This window comes from Crocodylus siamensis, chromosome 5, assembly GCF_052110815.1.
Source record: "Crocodylus siamensis isolate JL-2025a chromosome 5, ASM5211081v1, whole genome shotgun sequence".
Lineage (NCBI taxonomy): Eukaryota > Metazoa > Chordata > Crocodylia > Crocodylidae > Crocodylus > Crocodylus siamensis.
The window spans coordinates 94,823,580-94,840,071 of record NC_143399.1 but is presented as its reverse complement, the minus strand read 5'-3'; the positions used below and the strand labels follow the sequence as shown (position 1 = coordinate 94,840,071).

The 16,492-nt window shown below is 42.2% G+C and overlaps 1 protein-coding gene across 1 annotated transcript in view; it reads left to right on the top strand.

The window, feature by feature from the left end:
* Window positions 1-16,492, top strand: part of DNAH5 (dynein axonemal heavy chain 5) — a 305,852-nt gene that overhangs the window by 164,389 nt on the left and 124,971 nt on the right. Inside the window, exons 41-48 of the mRNA XM_090049841.1 lie at window positions 1,966-2,004; window positions 2,457-2,610; window positions 4,768-4,914; window positions 6,342-6,583; window positions 8,888-9,064; window positions 11,154-11,358; window positions 13,617-13,759; window positions 14,082-14,216. Coding sequence (XP_089905967.1) covers window positions 1,966-2,004; window positions 2,457-2,610; window positions 4,768-4,914; window positions 6,342-6,583; window positions 8,888-9,064; window positions 11,154-11,358; window positions 13,617-13,759; window positions 14,082-14,216 — 1,242 coding nt within the window. The remainder of the gene's footprint in view (window positions 1-1,965; window positions 2,005-2,456; window positions 2,611-4,767; window positions 4,915-6,341; window positions 6,584-8,887; window positions 9,065-11,153; window positions 11,359-13,616; window positions 13,760-14,081; window positions 14,217-16,492) is intronic.

The following is a 16,492-nucleotide window of genomic DNA, read 5'->3' as shown; positions in this document are numbered from 1 at the left end:
AGGAGCCATGTGGCCAGGGGCTCCTGGAAAATGGAGCTAGATCCACCATTTTACCGACCCCTGATCTAGCTTCTGTAAGTAACTCTTTAACCTGTTCTCTTACTACTTTAGGGTGTCCATCTCCTTTTCTATCTTTGTTGTCCATTGCACTCATCATCTGGGAGCAGCCCCTATTTATGAAGACTGAAGTAAAAAAAAAGTCAGTAAATGCTTCAGCCTACTCTACATCATCCTTGTTTAGATTGCTTTTTGTATTCCATAAGGGACCTACGGTTTCATCTGGTCTTCTTAATCCTCACATACTTGTAGAATCTTTTTATTGCCCTTTATGACCTTTGCGAGTTGCATCTCAAATTGTGGCTTGGCCTTACTGATTTTCTCCCTTTAATGTCTCTGCAATACTGTTATACTCTTCCCTAGTACTATGACCAAATTTCCACTTTTTGTAGGATACCCTTTTGAGCTTCAACTCATTGAAGAGATTGCTGTCTAGCCAGGCTGACCTCCTGTTGCACTTTTTATTCTTCTGTTGCATTGGGATACCTTGCTCCTGGGCCATTTAAAAGGGCCTCCTTAAAATTCAGCCAGCTCTTCTGGACTCCTTCCCCACCCCCCAGACTTGCCTTCTGTGGGGAGCCACATACCAGTTCCTGATCCTTGTTAAAGTCTGTTTTTATGAAGTCCAGTGTCCTTATTTTGCTGCTCTTTTACCTTCCTCCCCTTAGAATTTTGTACTCTATGGGCATGTCCAGACAAGTGTGGACATTTGACTTCCTAGGGACAAGTGGAAGAGGTGCACCTTAAGCTGCTACTACTTGTTCCCAGGGCATGCCCATGCCACATGTGCTCTGGGATGTGGCAAGTTGACCTGGGCAGGGTAGGGGAGGCTGGGGCCAGCACTGGGCTGCCCCCAGCAGCCTTACCTGAGGTCCTGGGGGCCTCCTGGGACTGCAGCAGTGGTAATTCTGCTTCATGGAGCCTGGCCAGCAGCTGGAGTATGGTCTGGACAGCCTGGCTCCACTTCTGAGTGGCATACACTGCCTGTGCATGTGCTGCTCTGCTTTTTCTGTGGGTTTTTTTTGACCCCTGGATATCTAGGGGTAAAAAAAACAAAGTGGTGTAAAAAAAAAATGCGGAGCAGTGCGTGCATGAGCAACTCTCCCTTTGCAGCATGGAGAACATGTAAATATGCAGTATGTGGTGCTGCAGATGTGCTTGTGGCACCACATGACAGTACTTCCCTGGACACAGTCTATCATTTCATGGTCACTGTTACCCAAGTTACTTTCTACCTTCATGTTCTCAACCAATTCCTTGTTTGTGAGCAGCAAGTTGAAGAGCTTCCCCCTTACTAGGCCTGTCTACCGTCTGTACCAAAAAGTTACCCACAACACACTCCAGAAACTTGCTGGACTGCTTGTACACTGCTGAGTTTCCTTCCCAGCAGATGTTCCAATAATTAATGTCCCCCATGAGAACCATGTCCTGTAATTTGAAAGCTGCTGAGTTGTTTAAAGAAGGCCTCTTCTACATCCTTCTCCTGGTTTGGTGGCCTGTAGTAGATGCATACAATAACATTCCCCCTGCTGCTCTCCCTTCTCATTTTTATCCAGAGGTTTTCAACAAGCCTACTTTGTATTTTGTAGTGCATATCAGAACATATTTATGTATAGGGCAACACCTCTTCTTTTCTTCCCTTACCTATCCCACCTGAACAAGCTATACCCACCCATGACCATACTCCTATAATTTGAACTATGCCACCATGTCCCAGCAATTCCAATTGCATCATAATTTTGTGCTTCTACTAGGACCTCCAATTCTTCCTGTGCAGTCCCTATATTTCTTGTAGTAGGATATATACACATTTTGGGTATCTAATTGATTGCCCTGTCTTTTCCCTCAGAACATGGCTAAGGCTTCTGTTACTGTGTCCCCTTACTAAGTTTTTATCCATACCCCCAGGCTCTTTATTTACCTCTGGGATTTTGTCTCCATCTCCAGGTGAACCTAGTTTAAAAGTAGTCTTCATAAGATTATCAAGTTTGTACATGAAGACACGCTTTGCTCACTTTGCCAGCTTTGTTTATTTCTTAGGCACATGTAGGTATTTTGTTGTTTTAGTAGTTTTTCACCTATATATCTTCTCAACTGAAATGAAGAATGAATGACCTATATAAGAAATAAGAATACTTTATGAACCCTTTGAGTAGGTTTAAAGTTGGGGATTTTAGAGAGGATTTTTTTTCTACCAAGAGGGGATGGTGTGAAAAGAACCATTTTTATGTCTTAAGGCAATTCTTTGAAAGTATACCCTAAGTTTAGATGAGACCTTTTCATATACTAAAACTATAGTATCTTGGCCATATTTAATTTGTTAGGAGGACATGAGTTGATTGATTAGCAAATTGAAGTATGAGAGAAGCCATGATCTAGATTTGTGATGGTGTCCTCAGGTTGCAGAAGCTGGCCTAATTTGTCACCCTCCTTGGAAACTGAAAGTTATCCAGCTGTTTGAAACGCAGAGAGTAAGGCATGGAATGATGACCCTGGGGCCCAGTGGGGCAGGTAAAACAACTTGCATCCACACACTAATGAAATCAATGACAGGTATGTAACCATATATACATGAAAAGTAGCAGAATACTTAAGCTAGGAACTTGAAAATGTTGACTTTAACCAGGGAGTTGAAGTGACCTAAGTAATGTAAGGGCACAAAGAGACCTTATGGTAGCTTGTAGATGATTTTTTTTCCTGCTGCAGGTCTATGGAATAATGATGACTCATGACTGGAAGATTCAGAAGAAGCATCCCATTGGTACAGTGGAACTGTTGAAGTAACCATATATAGTATATGCAGTAGCTTTTGGTCTGTGATCTGCAAAGCAGCAGATCACTGGTCATGTTGTAATAATGTAGACTTTTGGATAATACTGTTACTGGGGGAAAAATCTATAATCATAGGGTTGGAAGGACCTCAAGGGTCACCTGATCCATGCCTTGTTAACGATGTCTAGTTCTCTCAACATTGTGTCATAGAACTTGCCTTTCAACCCCTTTATCAATTTTGTTGCTTCTTCTCTAACCTTTCCATATATTTCTTAAAATAGAGGCCAGAACTATACACAGTAATAGACAAGGCATAACCAGTGCCAAGCAGAGTGGAACTATCACTTCCCATCTGTTATACCTCACACTCGGGTTGATGCAGCCCAAGTTGCATTTGCCTTTTTGGAGCTGCATTACATGGCTGACTTGCATTGAGTCTGTAATTCATCAGAACTCTAAGATCTTACCCTCTGCACTGTGGCTCCTCCAGCTGTGCTTGCCTCTGTCCCAGTGGGGGGAGCCATGGGAGAAGCCTTCATGGCTGATCTGCCCACTCCCAGCCTCCTAGCACTTAAAAAGCCCCACACTCACTGGATGCAGAGCCCCTGCATAGTGTGGGACAATGGGGATTGCCTTCTCTGCTTGGCACCCATGCAGCAGCTGTCGCATCGTGTGGGTGCAGTGCAGCTTGGCAGGGTGCCACACACTGTTTGGGAGCTGGGGTGGCTCCAGCAGTCAGCCAGAGCTCAGCACCGCTGAGCCCCAGTGGCCCCAGCTCCCAGACAGCACATGGTACCCTACTGAGCTGTGCTTCATCTGCGTCATGCTGGATGAATTGAAATGGAGCAGAGATCCAAAACACCGAAACGAATCTCTGTCCTCCGAAATGACGAAAATAAAACAACCATTTTGCACAGCCCTAATGTATAGAGCTTTTGTTTGTACTTTTGATTATTCTTCCATAGTAGAGCAGTGTGTTTACAATCCTTTCTCAAAAAATTACTTTGGAATATAGGTAAGTAACTGAGGTCTGGAGTTTGTGGGGCTGAGGGCTGTGCAGCAGCCCTGACCACGCATGCTGGCCCAATCTGGCAAACCAATGTTCAGGCTGTGCTGTGAGTGTAAGATCTCATGCTGGGTCTGACTCGGCATGTGTCCCCAGATCCAAGACAGAGGCCTGGACTCAGTATGCCAGGTCTGACCCACCACATGGTTCTGGAGCCAGTGTGTGGGGGATTGGACCAAGGGCAGTGTGCTGTGTTGTACCTGGCACTCCAGTTGTGGACCAACCCTATGCACCAGCCTGGTCTGGTATGCAGGCTTCTCATGGATCAAGAAAGGGATGGGGAGAGAGTGGTATCAGTTGCCATGGTTCCTGGTCAGCCTCAATACCAGGAAGCCACAGGGGATAGAGAAACTCCCCTTGTTCTGGTGCTGTTCAGCTCCCAGCTTCCCCCAGGAGCTTCCCCATGCAGACTTTATACAGCTGCACAGTAAGTCTTTATAGCATTAATAGCATATGTTAGCCCTGCCCAATGTGTCGTTTCCAAGGTGTGTAAAAACACGTCTCTAAAAAGCGATTTGTCAATAGAAAATAATGCAGTGTTTGCACGCTGTTCTAACTCTGATGTCCAAAAATGTATATCCAAAGCCAAAAGGTTTTAGAACTATGCATTTTAAGAACCTCTCTAGGAGACTAAGCCTTAAAAAGGCTATCCTTTTACACCCCTAAGAAGATAAAGAAACAAAGTGTTTTGCTCTTTAATTTTGAAAGCTTTGATCATCACATTTTTGGTGTAGCTAAGACATTTTATACATTGAAGTTAATCTTTTAAGTTTGACAGGTAATGAATCGCTGGCTATGTATTAGTTTGGTAATTAAGAGTAATTCATGGTGGTGATGAAATGTCAAAGTTAACTCTTATTTAACACTTATAGATTGTGGACAGCCACATCGTGAAATGAGAATGAATCCTAAAGCGATCACAGCATCTCAGATGTTCGGCCGCCTTGATGTAGCAACCAATGACTGGACAGATGGAGTTTTCTCTACTTTATGGAGAAAAACTTTGAGAGCTAAGAAAGGTGAAGGGGAAAAAAGATAACTATTTTAAGCAGTGTTCTGATACTAGTATAAAATTATATAGCTGAAATTTAGTAGGCTTTTGGTTATAGATTAACTGGTGTATAGTTGTCTTGCCACTATAAAGTGTTCCTCTGTGACCTGAGTATGTTTCCATGATTTTCCTAGGCTGGTGGTTTAGTCTTTAAGCCAAGTCATGCTGTCATTCCAAGCCCAGATCTCAGAACTCATAGGGTAGCCTCCCTGGAGGCTTTCATTATTATGTTGTCCTTCTACAAAACTGCTATTCTTTTGCCTTCTGTCCTGCCTTTGCCACAGAGAGGGAACTACAGACCATTTCTGTCCTCACGGTACTTCCCCTCCCTGTACTGATCTCTTCTTTTAACTACTTTTTGAGTCCACAGTTTCCTCAAAGTATAACAGTATCTGGCTAACAGCCTCCATTAATTCCTATCTGAGTCCAATTACTGAACAGGCCCATCTAGTTTCTCAGCTGATGTTATGTTGAAGGCTGAGCTTCCCATTTAGGGCTAGCCAACCTATGATATGATATGATATAGAGACTTGAGTTTGCTAATAGCTGCTCTGTGAGGCATTTGGTTGTGCTGGTGGCCAACAAGAGCTCATAGAAAATTAAGTTCAAATAAAGCAGGAGGAATATCTGGAACTGGGAGTTCAGTTAGGCCTCTGAACATTAGTATTGAGGCTACTTGTGGCTGGGCTGCAATTTTTTTGTTTTGCAGCTCTGTAGTAAAACTAGGGATACTACATTAATAATTGAGAGCTTGTTTCATTTGGAGTTAATTTTAGTGGGATTGTGGTGGCTCTAGGGGGTTTCCACTGCAGGAGAATGCCCCTCTTTCAATGAATCGGCTGATTGGTAGGATAAGGTTATTGTTTTTCTTCAGTGAAAACTTGTTCTATAAGGGTGCCCCGCAAAAGAGAATGCCTCCACTTCTGCCAGTCAGCTGATTGGTGGTGGTGGTGGGGGGGTAGATTTGCAGGGTAGGGTACCTACAGAGCAACCTGACAACTTGCTCTTAGATGGGTCATTAGAGAGCTAGTGCTCTGCCTTCTTCCCTTGTTCTTGGAGGGACAGCAAAGGACTATGGGATATTGGGTGTCCTCCACAACTGAGAGAAGTATACAACTGTTCATGTAAGACCAGGAATATCTCCCTCTTCCTGATAACTATCAGACCAGTTTTCTTCCACAAGAAATTTCTTGAATTGCTGTATGCTTTTTTTTTGTGCTGGCAGAAAGGTCCCAGTTCTATATCACGTATCATTAAATTATTTCTCCCCAAAATATAGCGACTACATCAGTTCCAACAATGCATATGTTTTCAGAATTGGCACACAATACCCTGCGAAATGAAATAAAATGAAAGTAGGCTTTGATTAATAAATTCTTGTTCTTTGGTTTATAGGTGAGCACATATGGATAGTTCTTGATGGTCCTGTTGATGCAATTTGGATTGAAAATCTGAATTCTGTACTGGATGATAACAAAACCCTCACACTGGCTAATGGAGACCGTATTCCAATGGCACCCAACTGTAAAATAGTCTTTGAACCTCATAATATTGACAATGCTTCTCCAGCCACAGTGTCAAGGAATGGCATGGTTTTTATGAGTTCATCAATTCTAAACTGGAGCCCTATTCTAGAGGTACGGTGAACAAGTACTTACTAAGTTATTTATTACAAGGATAGAAATCTATCGTATAGGTTTAGTTTTATGCAGAAGAATGATAACTTTCAACTGACTAGTCTTCACTATTATCCATTTGAGAATAGTTAATCAGTTCGTTGATTCAGTTGGAATACACTATCCTATCCAGTTGTTTTTGTGTTTGGACAAATTGAAATTGCACTTATCATAACTATATCCCATGTGGTATTATGCAATATTGCAGAATCTAAGTTGTAAACAGTTTGTGCAGAACAAAAAAAATAATTTTTAAAAATTATTTGCCAAAGTTTAAACATAGAAATAAAAAATAGGACTCTTAAACATTTTTGTCAATCAAATGGCCTGATTTATCAGATACATAAAAGATCCAAGAAGCTCCTGACTCTAGGAGGAAACAGTGTCACGTAGCATCAGAAGGTTTTGGTTATGGCATCACTTATGCTGAAATCCAGGAACTTGCATATAATTAATTAGATGAATTCTGAGGATTCTATAACTCGACTTTCAAATAAAGGTAAAGAGAGTTCTATTATTCCCCATTACAGGATTATTAGAGCAATCAGGAGATGGGGGCAGTCACCTTCCTAATCAGAAAAGTTCAAGCAAAGTTAAGCAAACTTCAAAATACCGTGCTTTTTGCAGCATCACAGAACTGTCATGCATTCAGTTAAAAATAAGGTCCTCAGGCTTAAGTGTCCATGCAGAGCGTAGGCAGTCAAGGTTCTTTGGGTGAATCTGATATCTTTTATTAGACCAAAGATATCAGATTCACCCAAAGAACCTTGTCTGCCTATGTCCTTAGACCAACACGGCTACAACCTACACCCTGTAACATGCAGACCATGACTCTTGTGAAGACTTCACAGGAGAGCTTCAGGGAATTATTTAAAATTTAAGCAATTATGTATATCGTGTGTGTGTGTGTGTGTGCGTGTGTAACCTATTTTTCCTGTTACCTAATGTAACTGTTGACTACTTTGCAGATATTACATTAGGAGGTAAAACTTTCCTTAGACAAGCATTTATTTAAGCAACTGAGGGCTGCTGCTTAAATCCTTACATTTTGAGCTACCATAGCAGAAAAAAACCCCATTACTTTAACTTTGAACTAGTTAGGAGTTTTAAAGTTAAGACATCAAAATCAACTAAGCTGATGCAAAAGTAGAAGATATGTGGTGCAACCCATATAACTCCAGCAAGTCTTAGCATCTTCAAGAATGTGTATTAAGAAATATAATGCAAACTGGGTGTCAAGTCACATAAAGAAAATAACTTTTCCACTACATATGGAAAACTAGTCAAGAAAAATGTACACTATTTGCTTGACTATCATTTCACAGTAGCCTTATTCATAACTTAATTCTTTAAACTGTGAACATCCAGGAGTGAATGCTCTCTTCAAGCATATTAAGGAAAATAACTGCTTTATACTGGTAATTAAGTAGAAATGATAAACAGATAATTATTAGACTGGAGATGAGTTGGGATTCATAAAAAGGTGCCTGGAGAAAAAAAGTCAGACTTGAGCAGTAACTGCTGTCATAGGGAAAGACTTGCAGGGATATAGGAGTACATGGCCATAGAAGCTCAGCAGAATCTGGGAGGAAAAAGAACAAATCTCGAAAGATTTCTTTGAAAGTATAGTAAATGTGAAGACAAAATATTGCTAAAAGAGCAGATTGCTATAAAAAATTGTATAAATAGTAAACAGTAGCAATAATGGGAAATATTTCTACTTCTGACCTGATGTGGAATCATGCAAGAAGTAGGTGCACAATTTCTTGACTTCAGGCAGGTTGACAGGCGGTTGATAGCTAGGAATCAATGAAACTTACATGTTGACTTGCAACACAGTAAAAATAAACCCATGCATAATATATACATACGTAACAATAGAAGTTTGGGAAACTGTGATCTGTAGATTACTATGTTGATTAGACCTGCTGAACTCCAAAATAAAGATGTTTTCAACTGCTGCACTGGGTTATAGCAGTAAGTATGGGTAGATGTCATCACTAGTGATTATCATGCAACTTAATGAGCCCTTTAAACCATTTATTGTCACGTGAAAGAACTGAAGAGTGCCAGACATAGCTGATAAAGAATGAAAGTGGGCAGTTCTGTTCCTGTGTAGTGACTACTGATTTTCTGCGTTGTTGAGGTCATTGTGATTTTTCAATAGCCATGTGCAGTGGCTCTGCTGTTTGCACTGTGAACTCATAAGCTCAATCAATTTGAGGCTTGTGGACATGCATGTTTTCTTACTCTGGATTATAACAGGGCTTCCTGAAAAAACGTTCCCTGCAAGAAGCTGAAATTCTACGCCAGCTGTATACTTCATCTTTCCCAGACCTGTATCACTTCAGTATCCAGGCCTTGGAATACAAAATAGAGATGCTGGAGGCCTTTGTGATCATGCAGAGTATTAGTATGCTGCAGGGACTTATCCCCCTGAAGGTGAAGAAAATATCTTTACTGACATTCTAGGTAATGTAATTTTGTATTTTATGTCTATGTAGAGGAGAAAGAAGCATCTTGAAAGCCCCAAGAACTGAAATTATCACAAAGATGAGTATCTTAGTTTTTTGCTCTTGGAAAATGGCAGTTACGATGAGTTGCTTCTATTTCATTTATTTTTTTGTAGTGCTCTTATACCTTTTCGATTTGACAATATTACGAATGGTCAGGCAGCATCAGACAATCTCCCTGAACTCAGCCACTGAGTGGCGTACAGAAATAATAATGGACCTTTCGTTTACAACTTGTTTGGCCTGCAGACCAGTTCGTTGAATGTGGTGACAAAAAGCTAATATCTGGATTTTTTTAAAAGTTCTACTGAGTGACCCACTGAAATTGGCTTGCCATTGATCTATTCTAAAGCCTTCTAAAGGTCAGTTATCTCTTAAAAATATTGAAAAATGCAATAGCATAACACCAACAAAAAATCCTGCTTCAAGGCTGTTTAAGTTAAAAGCCTCTACTTATTTCACTTTACCAAGGGAAGATTCCACTCAAAATACTTCTTGTTGTAGATATGATTGGGGAAATTTCAAAGAGGCTTTTTCAACAGAAAAATATTTGATAACTCAGAATGAAAATTTTGAGGAGGTGTATATATTTTGACAACTTTGCATGAGAGTTTTTTATGTCCAGAAAGTTTCACTGAAAACTGGGGAGACAGTGAGCAAACACTCCAAAATTAGGTTTCAGCTTGTTGATTGGGGAACCCGACTGAGATACAGGAAACTCAGAGGAGTCTCTCCTGTGTCCAAGTCAATTCAGTGAGCTGAAAGATTGTCAAGAAACTCAAGCAGGTGCTACAGACAGTGTCCCAATCTCTTTGGAGATTTTACTTGGTACTGCATAAATACCAGGTCATTAAGTGAAACTGAAGCATGAGTTAGAGTGCTTAATTTGACAGTTGGAGATGCAACACAACCCATATTCTGCTTCTCTAATTTGTACTGACTGGAAACTCTTCAGCACGAAAGTGTGGGGCACGTACTACAATTTCCAACCTGGTCATTGGGACATCCACACACAATTTGCGTAAATGGCATAGCAAGGACTTGAACCTAGTTCCTTGAGTGCAGGGATGGTAATCAATTACTCTCCCTCTGTTTTTTTCTAAAGCAACGTTGACAGGTCTTGGTATTTGCAAAACATGAAAATGTTCGTAATCTTCATTCCATGGACAGTAAAAAGTGTCCTTGCCCATCTCTCTCCATCCTTCTATCAGTACCTCATTAAATAGCCTAATTTCAGACTAGTTTGAAGATTGTGGGAGGAGTGCATGCATTCTGGAGGCAAAAATGGCCCAAATACAATGGCTGTGCAAGAAGCCACCTTTGTTTTTAAAGCAGGATTCTGCTTGATGGACACTTCCAATTGTATTTTTGGCAGCATGTCATGGGGAAATGTGTGACAGGACAGGTTGATAATTCCCAGAGCAATCTGTGTTTTGTTGGTCAATACTAAAAGCTTTTTTTATCTTGTCTAAAAGCAAAAAGCAGCTAGAGTACAGTTTAGAGTACTGTTATGAAGCGATCACCTGTACAATTCATCATCTAAAGTTCAGTCAAGCTTGAGATGTAGATCTACAGAGAGAGTTCTTAAAATGAGTAGACCAAAGACCTAAAATAGAATGATGGACCCCCACACTAAGACGCTTTGGTGTCTGGGCCTAATCCTTTAGGAACAAATCAGTAACTTGATAGTAGAGTTGGCATACCGTAGTTGCCTATACAACAAAATGTGTTTGCAGACTTGTAGAGTGAGGCTATTTAAAATTTTTTCTTCAGGTTTCTGTGGAGAACTGGGTGAGCATTTTGTTATATCTTTACTTCTTAGTATATACTTCTCTAAAGTGTAGAAAATACACTATAGTATAACTCATTATTTATAAAGTGGCCCTGGTGTAGAAATTCCAGTAAATCCATAGCTAATGATTTGCAATCTGACATAATGATTAGATTCTCAGAGTCAGGTGTCCTTTTTTTCATGGGAGACTATTAAGCCATTAAAAACAAAAATACCCATCATTCAGGAGCAAGGAGGGGAGGTTACTGCAGAGCACTTGGAAAGGCTGTACATCTTTTCCCTCATGTGGAGTGTTGGAGCATTACTGGAATTGGAAGATAGATGCAAGATGGAGCTCTGGCTTCGGAATCACAGCACAATACAACTTGATCTCCCTCATATCCTGGAAGGCAGTGAAGATACCATGTTTGATTACTATGTGACTCCTGATGGTTAGTAACCTGTAAGGAAATTTCAAGTAACATTTTAAAGAAAGACAACCTTGAAATGGTGCATGTCATAAGGTTCTTTGAATCAAATGCTTGTTTCTGGTTCACTTGCTAATTTTTGTTCAACAAACAAAACTCAGTTGCTTTAGATAATAAAGCATTCTTGTATTGTGAGAGAGTGAAACAAGGCAATCTGTGTAAGGCAGGGGTGCTCAACATCTGTCCTCCAGCTCCATTGCATCTGGCCTTCAGGGCTCCCCATGGGTCTGGAAACTTGGCAGTGGGGGAGCAGTGGCTATTAGTACAGCTACCCTCTCCCTTGCCAAATCCCCAAACTGCATTTCATATGTGGTCAGAGCCAAGCCTACTCCCTCTTCCCCTATAGAGCCAGGCCATACCGCCACTCTGGTTCTAGATTGGGGCTGGGTCACTCCCCCTTCCCTTCTGCAGGGCCAAGTTGGGGCCTGGCCATGCTCCCTTCCCTCACAAAGCTGGGCAATTCTCCCTTCCTTCCCGTCCGCCTGCCTCCAGCCCCTGGCCTCTGCGCAGCCAGATGGTTCCCACTGTGCCAGTGTGAGATCAAGCGATATCTGGATCCAACCTGTGGGTAGACTGGCCACTGACAATCTGGTTTACTGGGAAAAAGGTTGGGTGCCAATGGTGTAAGGCATCAAGTATTGTGTCTGTGTACTGTCTAAAGAATAATAGTCAGCAAGCTGGATGATTACTTTGGCTGTCACAATAATAAGTGTCTTTTGAATAGGGAAAATTGTCTTTCCCAGGGGTTTTGAGAGGAGTAGAGCTCTAGGCCAGTAGTTCTCAACCTTTTTCACACTAGGAGCCATTAGCATTAGGGCTGTGCAAAATTTTGCCGGATGTTTAGTTTCAAATCTGTTTTGATGCTTTTTGAGCTTGAAACAGTGAAATCAAAGCAACAAAAGCCTTCAAAACAGTTTTAAAATGAAACATTTCAAAAGTTTCAAAACACTTCAGATTTTGAAGCTGGGCTTACTTGGCTTCAGTTCCAGTCCCAGCTGGCAGCAGTAGCCTCTTGTTATCCAGCACAGATCTGGGGGCTGTTCCCCCTGGGAGGATTCTGGCACAGACCCAAGCTTTCCCAGGGGTGCAGGCCTCCAAATCTCCATGCTGGATGACAGCATGCTGTTGCTACTGGCTGGGGTGAGCGGCAGCACCAATCTTTGCAGTGCTGGGTGTAGGCTGCACCCAGTGCCAGTCCCAGCCAGCAGCAGCAGCCTCCTGTGATCCGGCAGGCAGATTGGGGTCCTGCACCCCGGAAGGTGTCTGGTGCATCCCCACAGCCCTTCTGGGGGTGCAGGTGGGCCTTCAATCTGCCTGTCAGATTACTGGAGGCTGCTGCTGCTGGTTGGGGCCAATGGAAGCACCAGTCATCCTGGTGCTGGGTACAGGCTGCACCCAGGAAGATTGGTCCCAGCTATCAGCAGCAGCCTCCCATCCCAGCTATCAGCAGCAGCCTCCTGTCAACTGGCAGGCAGATCAGGGGCCCACACTCCTGGGAGGAGTATGGCACAGGCCTGCAGCTCTCTGGGGGGTGTGGGCCCCTAGATTTTCCTGCCAGATGACAGGAGGCTGCTGCCGCCGGCAAGTGACAGTTTTGCTTGTCAACAGCTTGAGGTGCAGTTTCCCCAGAAATAGGTCTTGGCAGACTTTATGCCCACAGAAAGGACTACTGTCCTTGCAGGTTTCATTCAAAGCAGGCAAGAAATGAGAGTTATAGGCAGTTTCATGCTTCCTTATTATAGCCTATGGGCAAAACGTTGAAACATTCAGACTAAACAAAACAGAACAGTGCTTGTGAAATGAAACACTGTTCCATCAAAATGGAAGTTGCAATGGAATGGTGCTGTTTCACGCAGACCTAATTAGTATAACTATCAGCTGTGAGCGAGTCTGTCTGTCTGTCTGTCTCCTCCCCACCCTTCCCCTTCAACTGCTGTCTCCGGCCCCCTCTCTCTCCTTTATGCTGCCCTGCGGTGTGTTTTGCCCACCCCACCTTTCCCCTGCCCAGTTGTGTGCTGGCTTCATACAGTCTTGCAGTGTTTCCCTCAGATCTCTCTGTGACCCACTCTTGGGGCATGACCCACAGGTTGAGAAATACTGCTTTAGGGGATAGCATTTACTTCTGAGGCCCTGTAGGTGACAATATATTTGATTTACTAGAGATGGGATGTAGGCAGATGCTTGGAGCTTTGGAAATTTTCAATTTGTTTTGTTCTGACCAGGTAAATGGATGCATTGGAATAGTCGCGTTGAGGAATACGTGTATCCTACTAACAGCACTCCAGAGTATGGCTCAATATTAGTGCCAAATGTCGACAATGTGAGGACAAACTTCCTTATTGAAACAGTAGCGAGGCAGGGCAAGGTATCTTTTCTTTTCTTGTTTGGGGTGTGAAAAATGTAATGTGGGGATGGCAAAGTTTATTATAAGTAAAGTATGGCATAATTTAAAAAAAAAAAAAAAGTGAAGGCATAGTAGAAACAAATGACTCTTTGCCTATATACTGTAAGACATAACACATTGAATTGTTTTCTGTGACAGTACTGTGCTTCCTTCAACTTGATTTTCATTTTGAAAGTTAAGCTTCTGTTTCATTTCTGATGAGTAAAGGAGAAGATTTGATGAGGCTTTGTCACATACTTGGCTCTTCCATCTCAAAGCTCATTTGAATTCTTCTCTTGTTTAGGCTGTGCTACTAATTGGTGAGCAAGGAACTGCTAAAACTGTTATCATCAAGGGATTCATGTCAAAATATAATCCTGAAAGCCACACGGCCAAGAGTCTGAACTTCTCATCTGCAACTACCCCACTAATGTTCCAGGTAGGGTTATCATTGGGGTGCTCATAACAGTTCATCAGATTTATAGATTCATATGTGGATAATTTTCCTGAAAGATGTTACCAGTTATAAAAAACAGCAAGATCATGAGCTTAGCTAGAGTGTTTAGCTACATTCACATTTTAAAATATGGTTATCTTTGTGCATAAACATTTTTAAAAACAGTTTGACAGTCAGTTTCATCTGAACTTCAAGTGCCATATTTTTTGCAGATTTCCTGATGAGTATAACATTACTCTTGAACTATTTGGCATGATTCACTTAATTGCTACCCGTAAATGATTCTTAAAATATATTCCAGTTCTCCCTAGTTGTCTGAAGTTGTCATTAACTTTCAATAGACTGAGATAAAAAAAATTGTAAAATGTTTGTTTTAGACAAATGTTATCTGCTCTAAGAATTGTAAGCTGTTTGTCTCCTGAGTTGTGTTCAATCTTTCATCAGGATGATGGTGTGTATAGATAGCTATCTGTGACCAAAAGGGTTAGCATTTTACTCATGAGTCTTCTCTGTCAGGAAAAGAAGGAAAATTCAGTTCAGGTTATCTAAAATGAATTGCATTGATGATTAGTTTTTAGATTCAGCGTGTTGAAATTACTATAGCAACCTATTAGTTTACTATATTTACATAAATCTAAGATCAACTTGAATTTAAGATAACCCTGCAGTAATTAGGTTTTGTACATGGAAAATCTATAAATTTATTATATCTTTTCCCCCACCTATGTTCCACCCTCACCTCTCCTCTCTCAACCTCTGTTCCCTATAACCCACTCCCTGCCAGCCTCTGATCCTCAACTTTCCCTCCTCCCTTAGCCTCTGCTCCCCACTTCTTCCTCTCCACAGCCTCCACTCCATGCTTCCCCCACCCCTTTTACTTCTGCTCTGTGCAGGCAGGCTTTGCCCCTATTCTACCTTAGGGTACTGAGCATGGTCCCTCCCAGTCGTCTTAGCAACCATGTGGGCTAGCACTGCAGCTATGGGGTGGCCTGGAGTACCTCACATGGAAAAAGGGGACAGAGCCTGCTGGTGTGGAGCAAGGGTAAGGGAGGGACAGAGAGGGGAAGGTGGAGAAGCAATGACTGCATGGGGTAGGAGAGATAGTGGGAAAAGAGGTGGTAGAGGTGGGAGGGCAGGCTGTGACTGCAACTGCAGCTGTGGCCCTGACCCTGACCCCACTCTGGGTAGGGGCTGCAGCCCAACTACAGCAGCTGCCTGCCTCCAGCCCCCATAGACAGTGAGAGAAAATATTATTGGGGGTGGGGCTGAGTGCATGCATCAGCACGAAAGCTACAACTCGCATTGTACTCTGTACAGTGTGATGCATGTGCTGTTAGCCTCTTTCCTCAGCCATGTGGAGCTGAGCATGCATGAAATGCTGGCCTGGCTGCATGCTGAGCAGTGCTGTGATGCTGGTGCTGCTGCTGCTGCCGGCCACCATAACATTAGTTTGGGGGGCTAACCTCCCCCCCCCAACACACGTTCTGGTCTTCTGCAGTCTATGTCCTCCCACCCCCAATCCTCATATTTGATTCTAATATATGAGGGACTTTCCCCTCACATATTAAATGGGGGGTGGGTGCCTTGACTTAGAATTGAGTAAATGCAGTACCCTTCAAGGAGTCTTTCAACCCAGTGGAATTGCCTAGTGGAAATCAGCCAAAGATACTGTATATGTTTACATTGCACTTGGAGGTATAATGACAGTACATATAAACATTCTTGTATTAACCAATTCAGATAACTATAGAAGTGAAGATGCAGCGGCATGATCTTCTGTAAGGGCCTCACAAGCCTTCTGGGAAGCTCTTTGATATGGCCTCTTATTTGCTAGCTAGTATATAGGGTTTGTGCCACTGTGGTTTTATAGCTATTTTAACCCAAGCTAACTACCTAAAAGTTAGAATGGCTATGTCTACCTACATCATATTCCCTAACTGCAGAGCAGGCATATCCACTCTTGAGAGAGTGCTCAGGCATGTCCCTATGACCAAAGACTGATTGCTAGCAAATTTAATATGTAAAAATGACTAATTTTTAACAGTGCCTAGACTGTTAAACTGGCCTAGAACTGTGAACTAGGTATAAACAGAGAAGATTGACCAGGTATAAACAGAGAAGTTGAAACAGGACATAGACTAGTATTTGCATGAGGAGAGTGCAGTAACAAACTCCATGTACTCAGTGGGAAAGAAGTCATTGAATGTGGGTCCTATGAGTAGCATGACAACAGTAATAAGTTGACTGGAAGAGATATA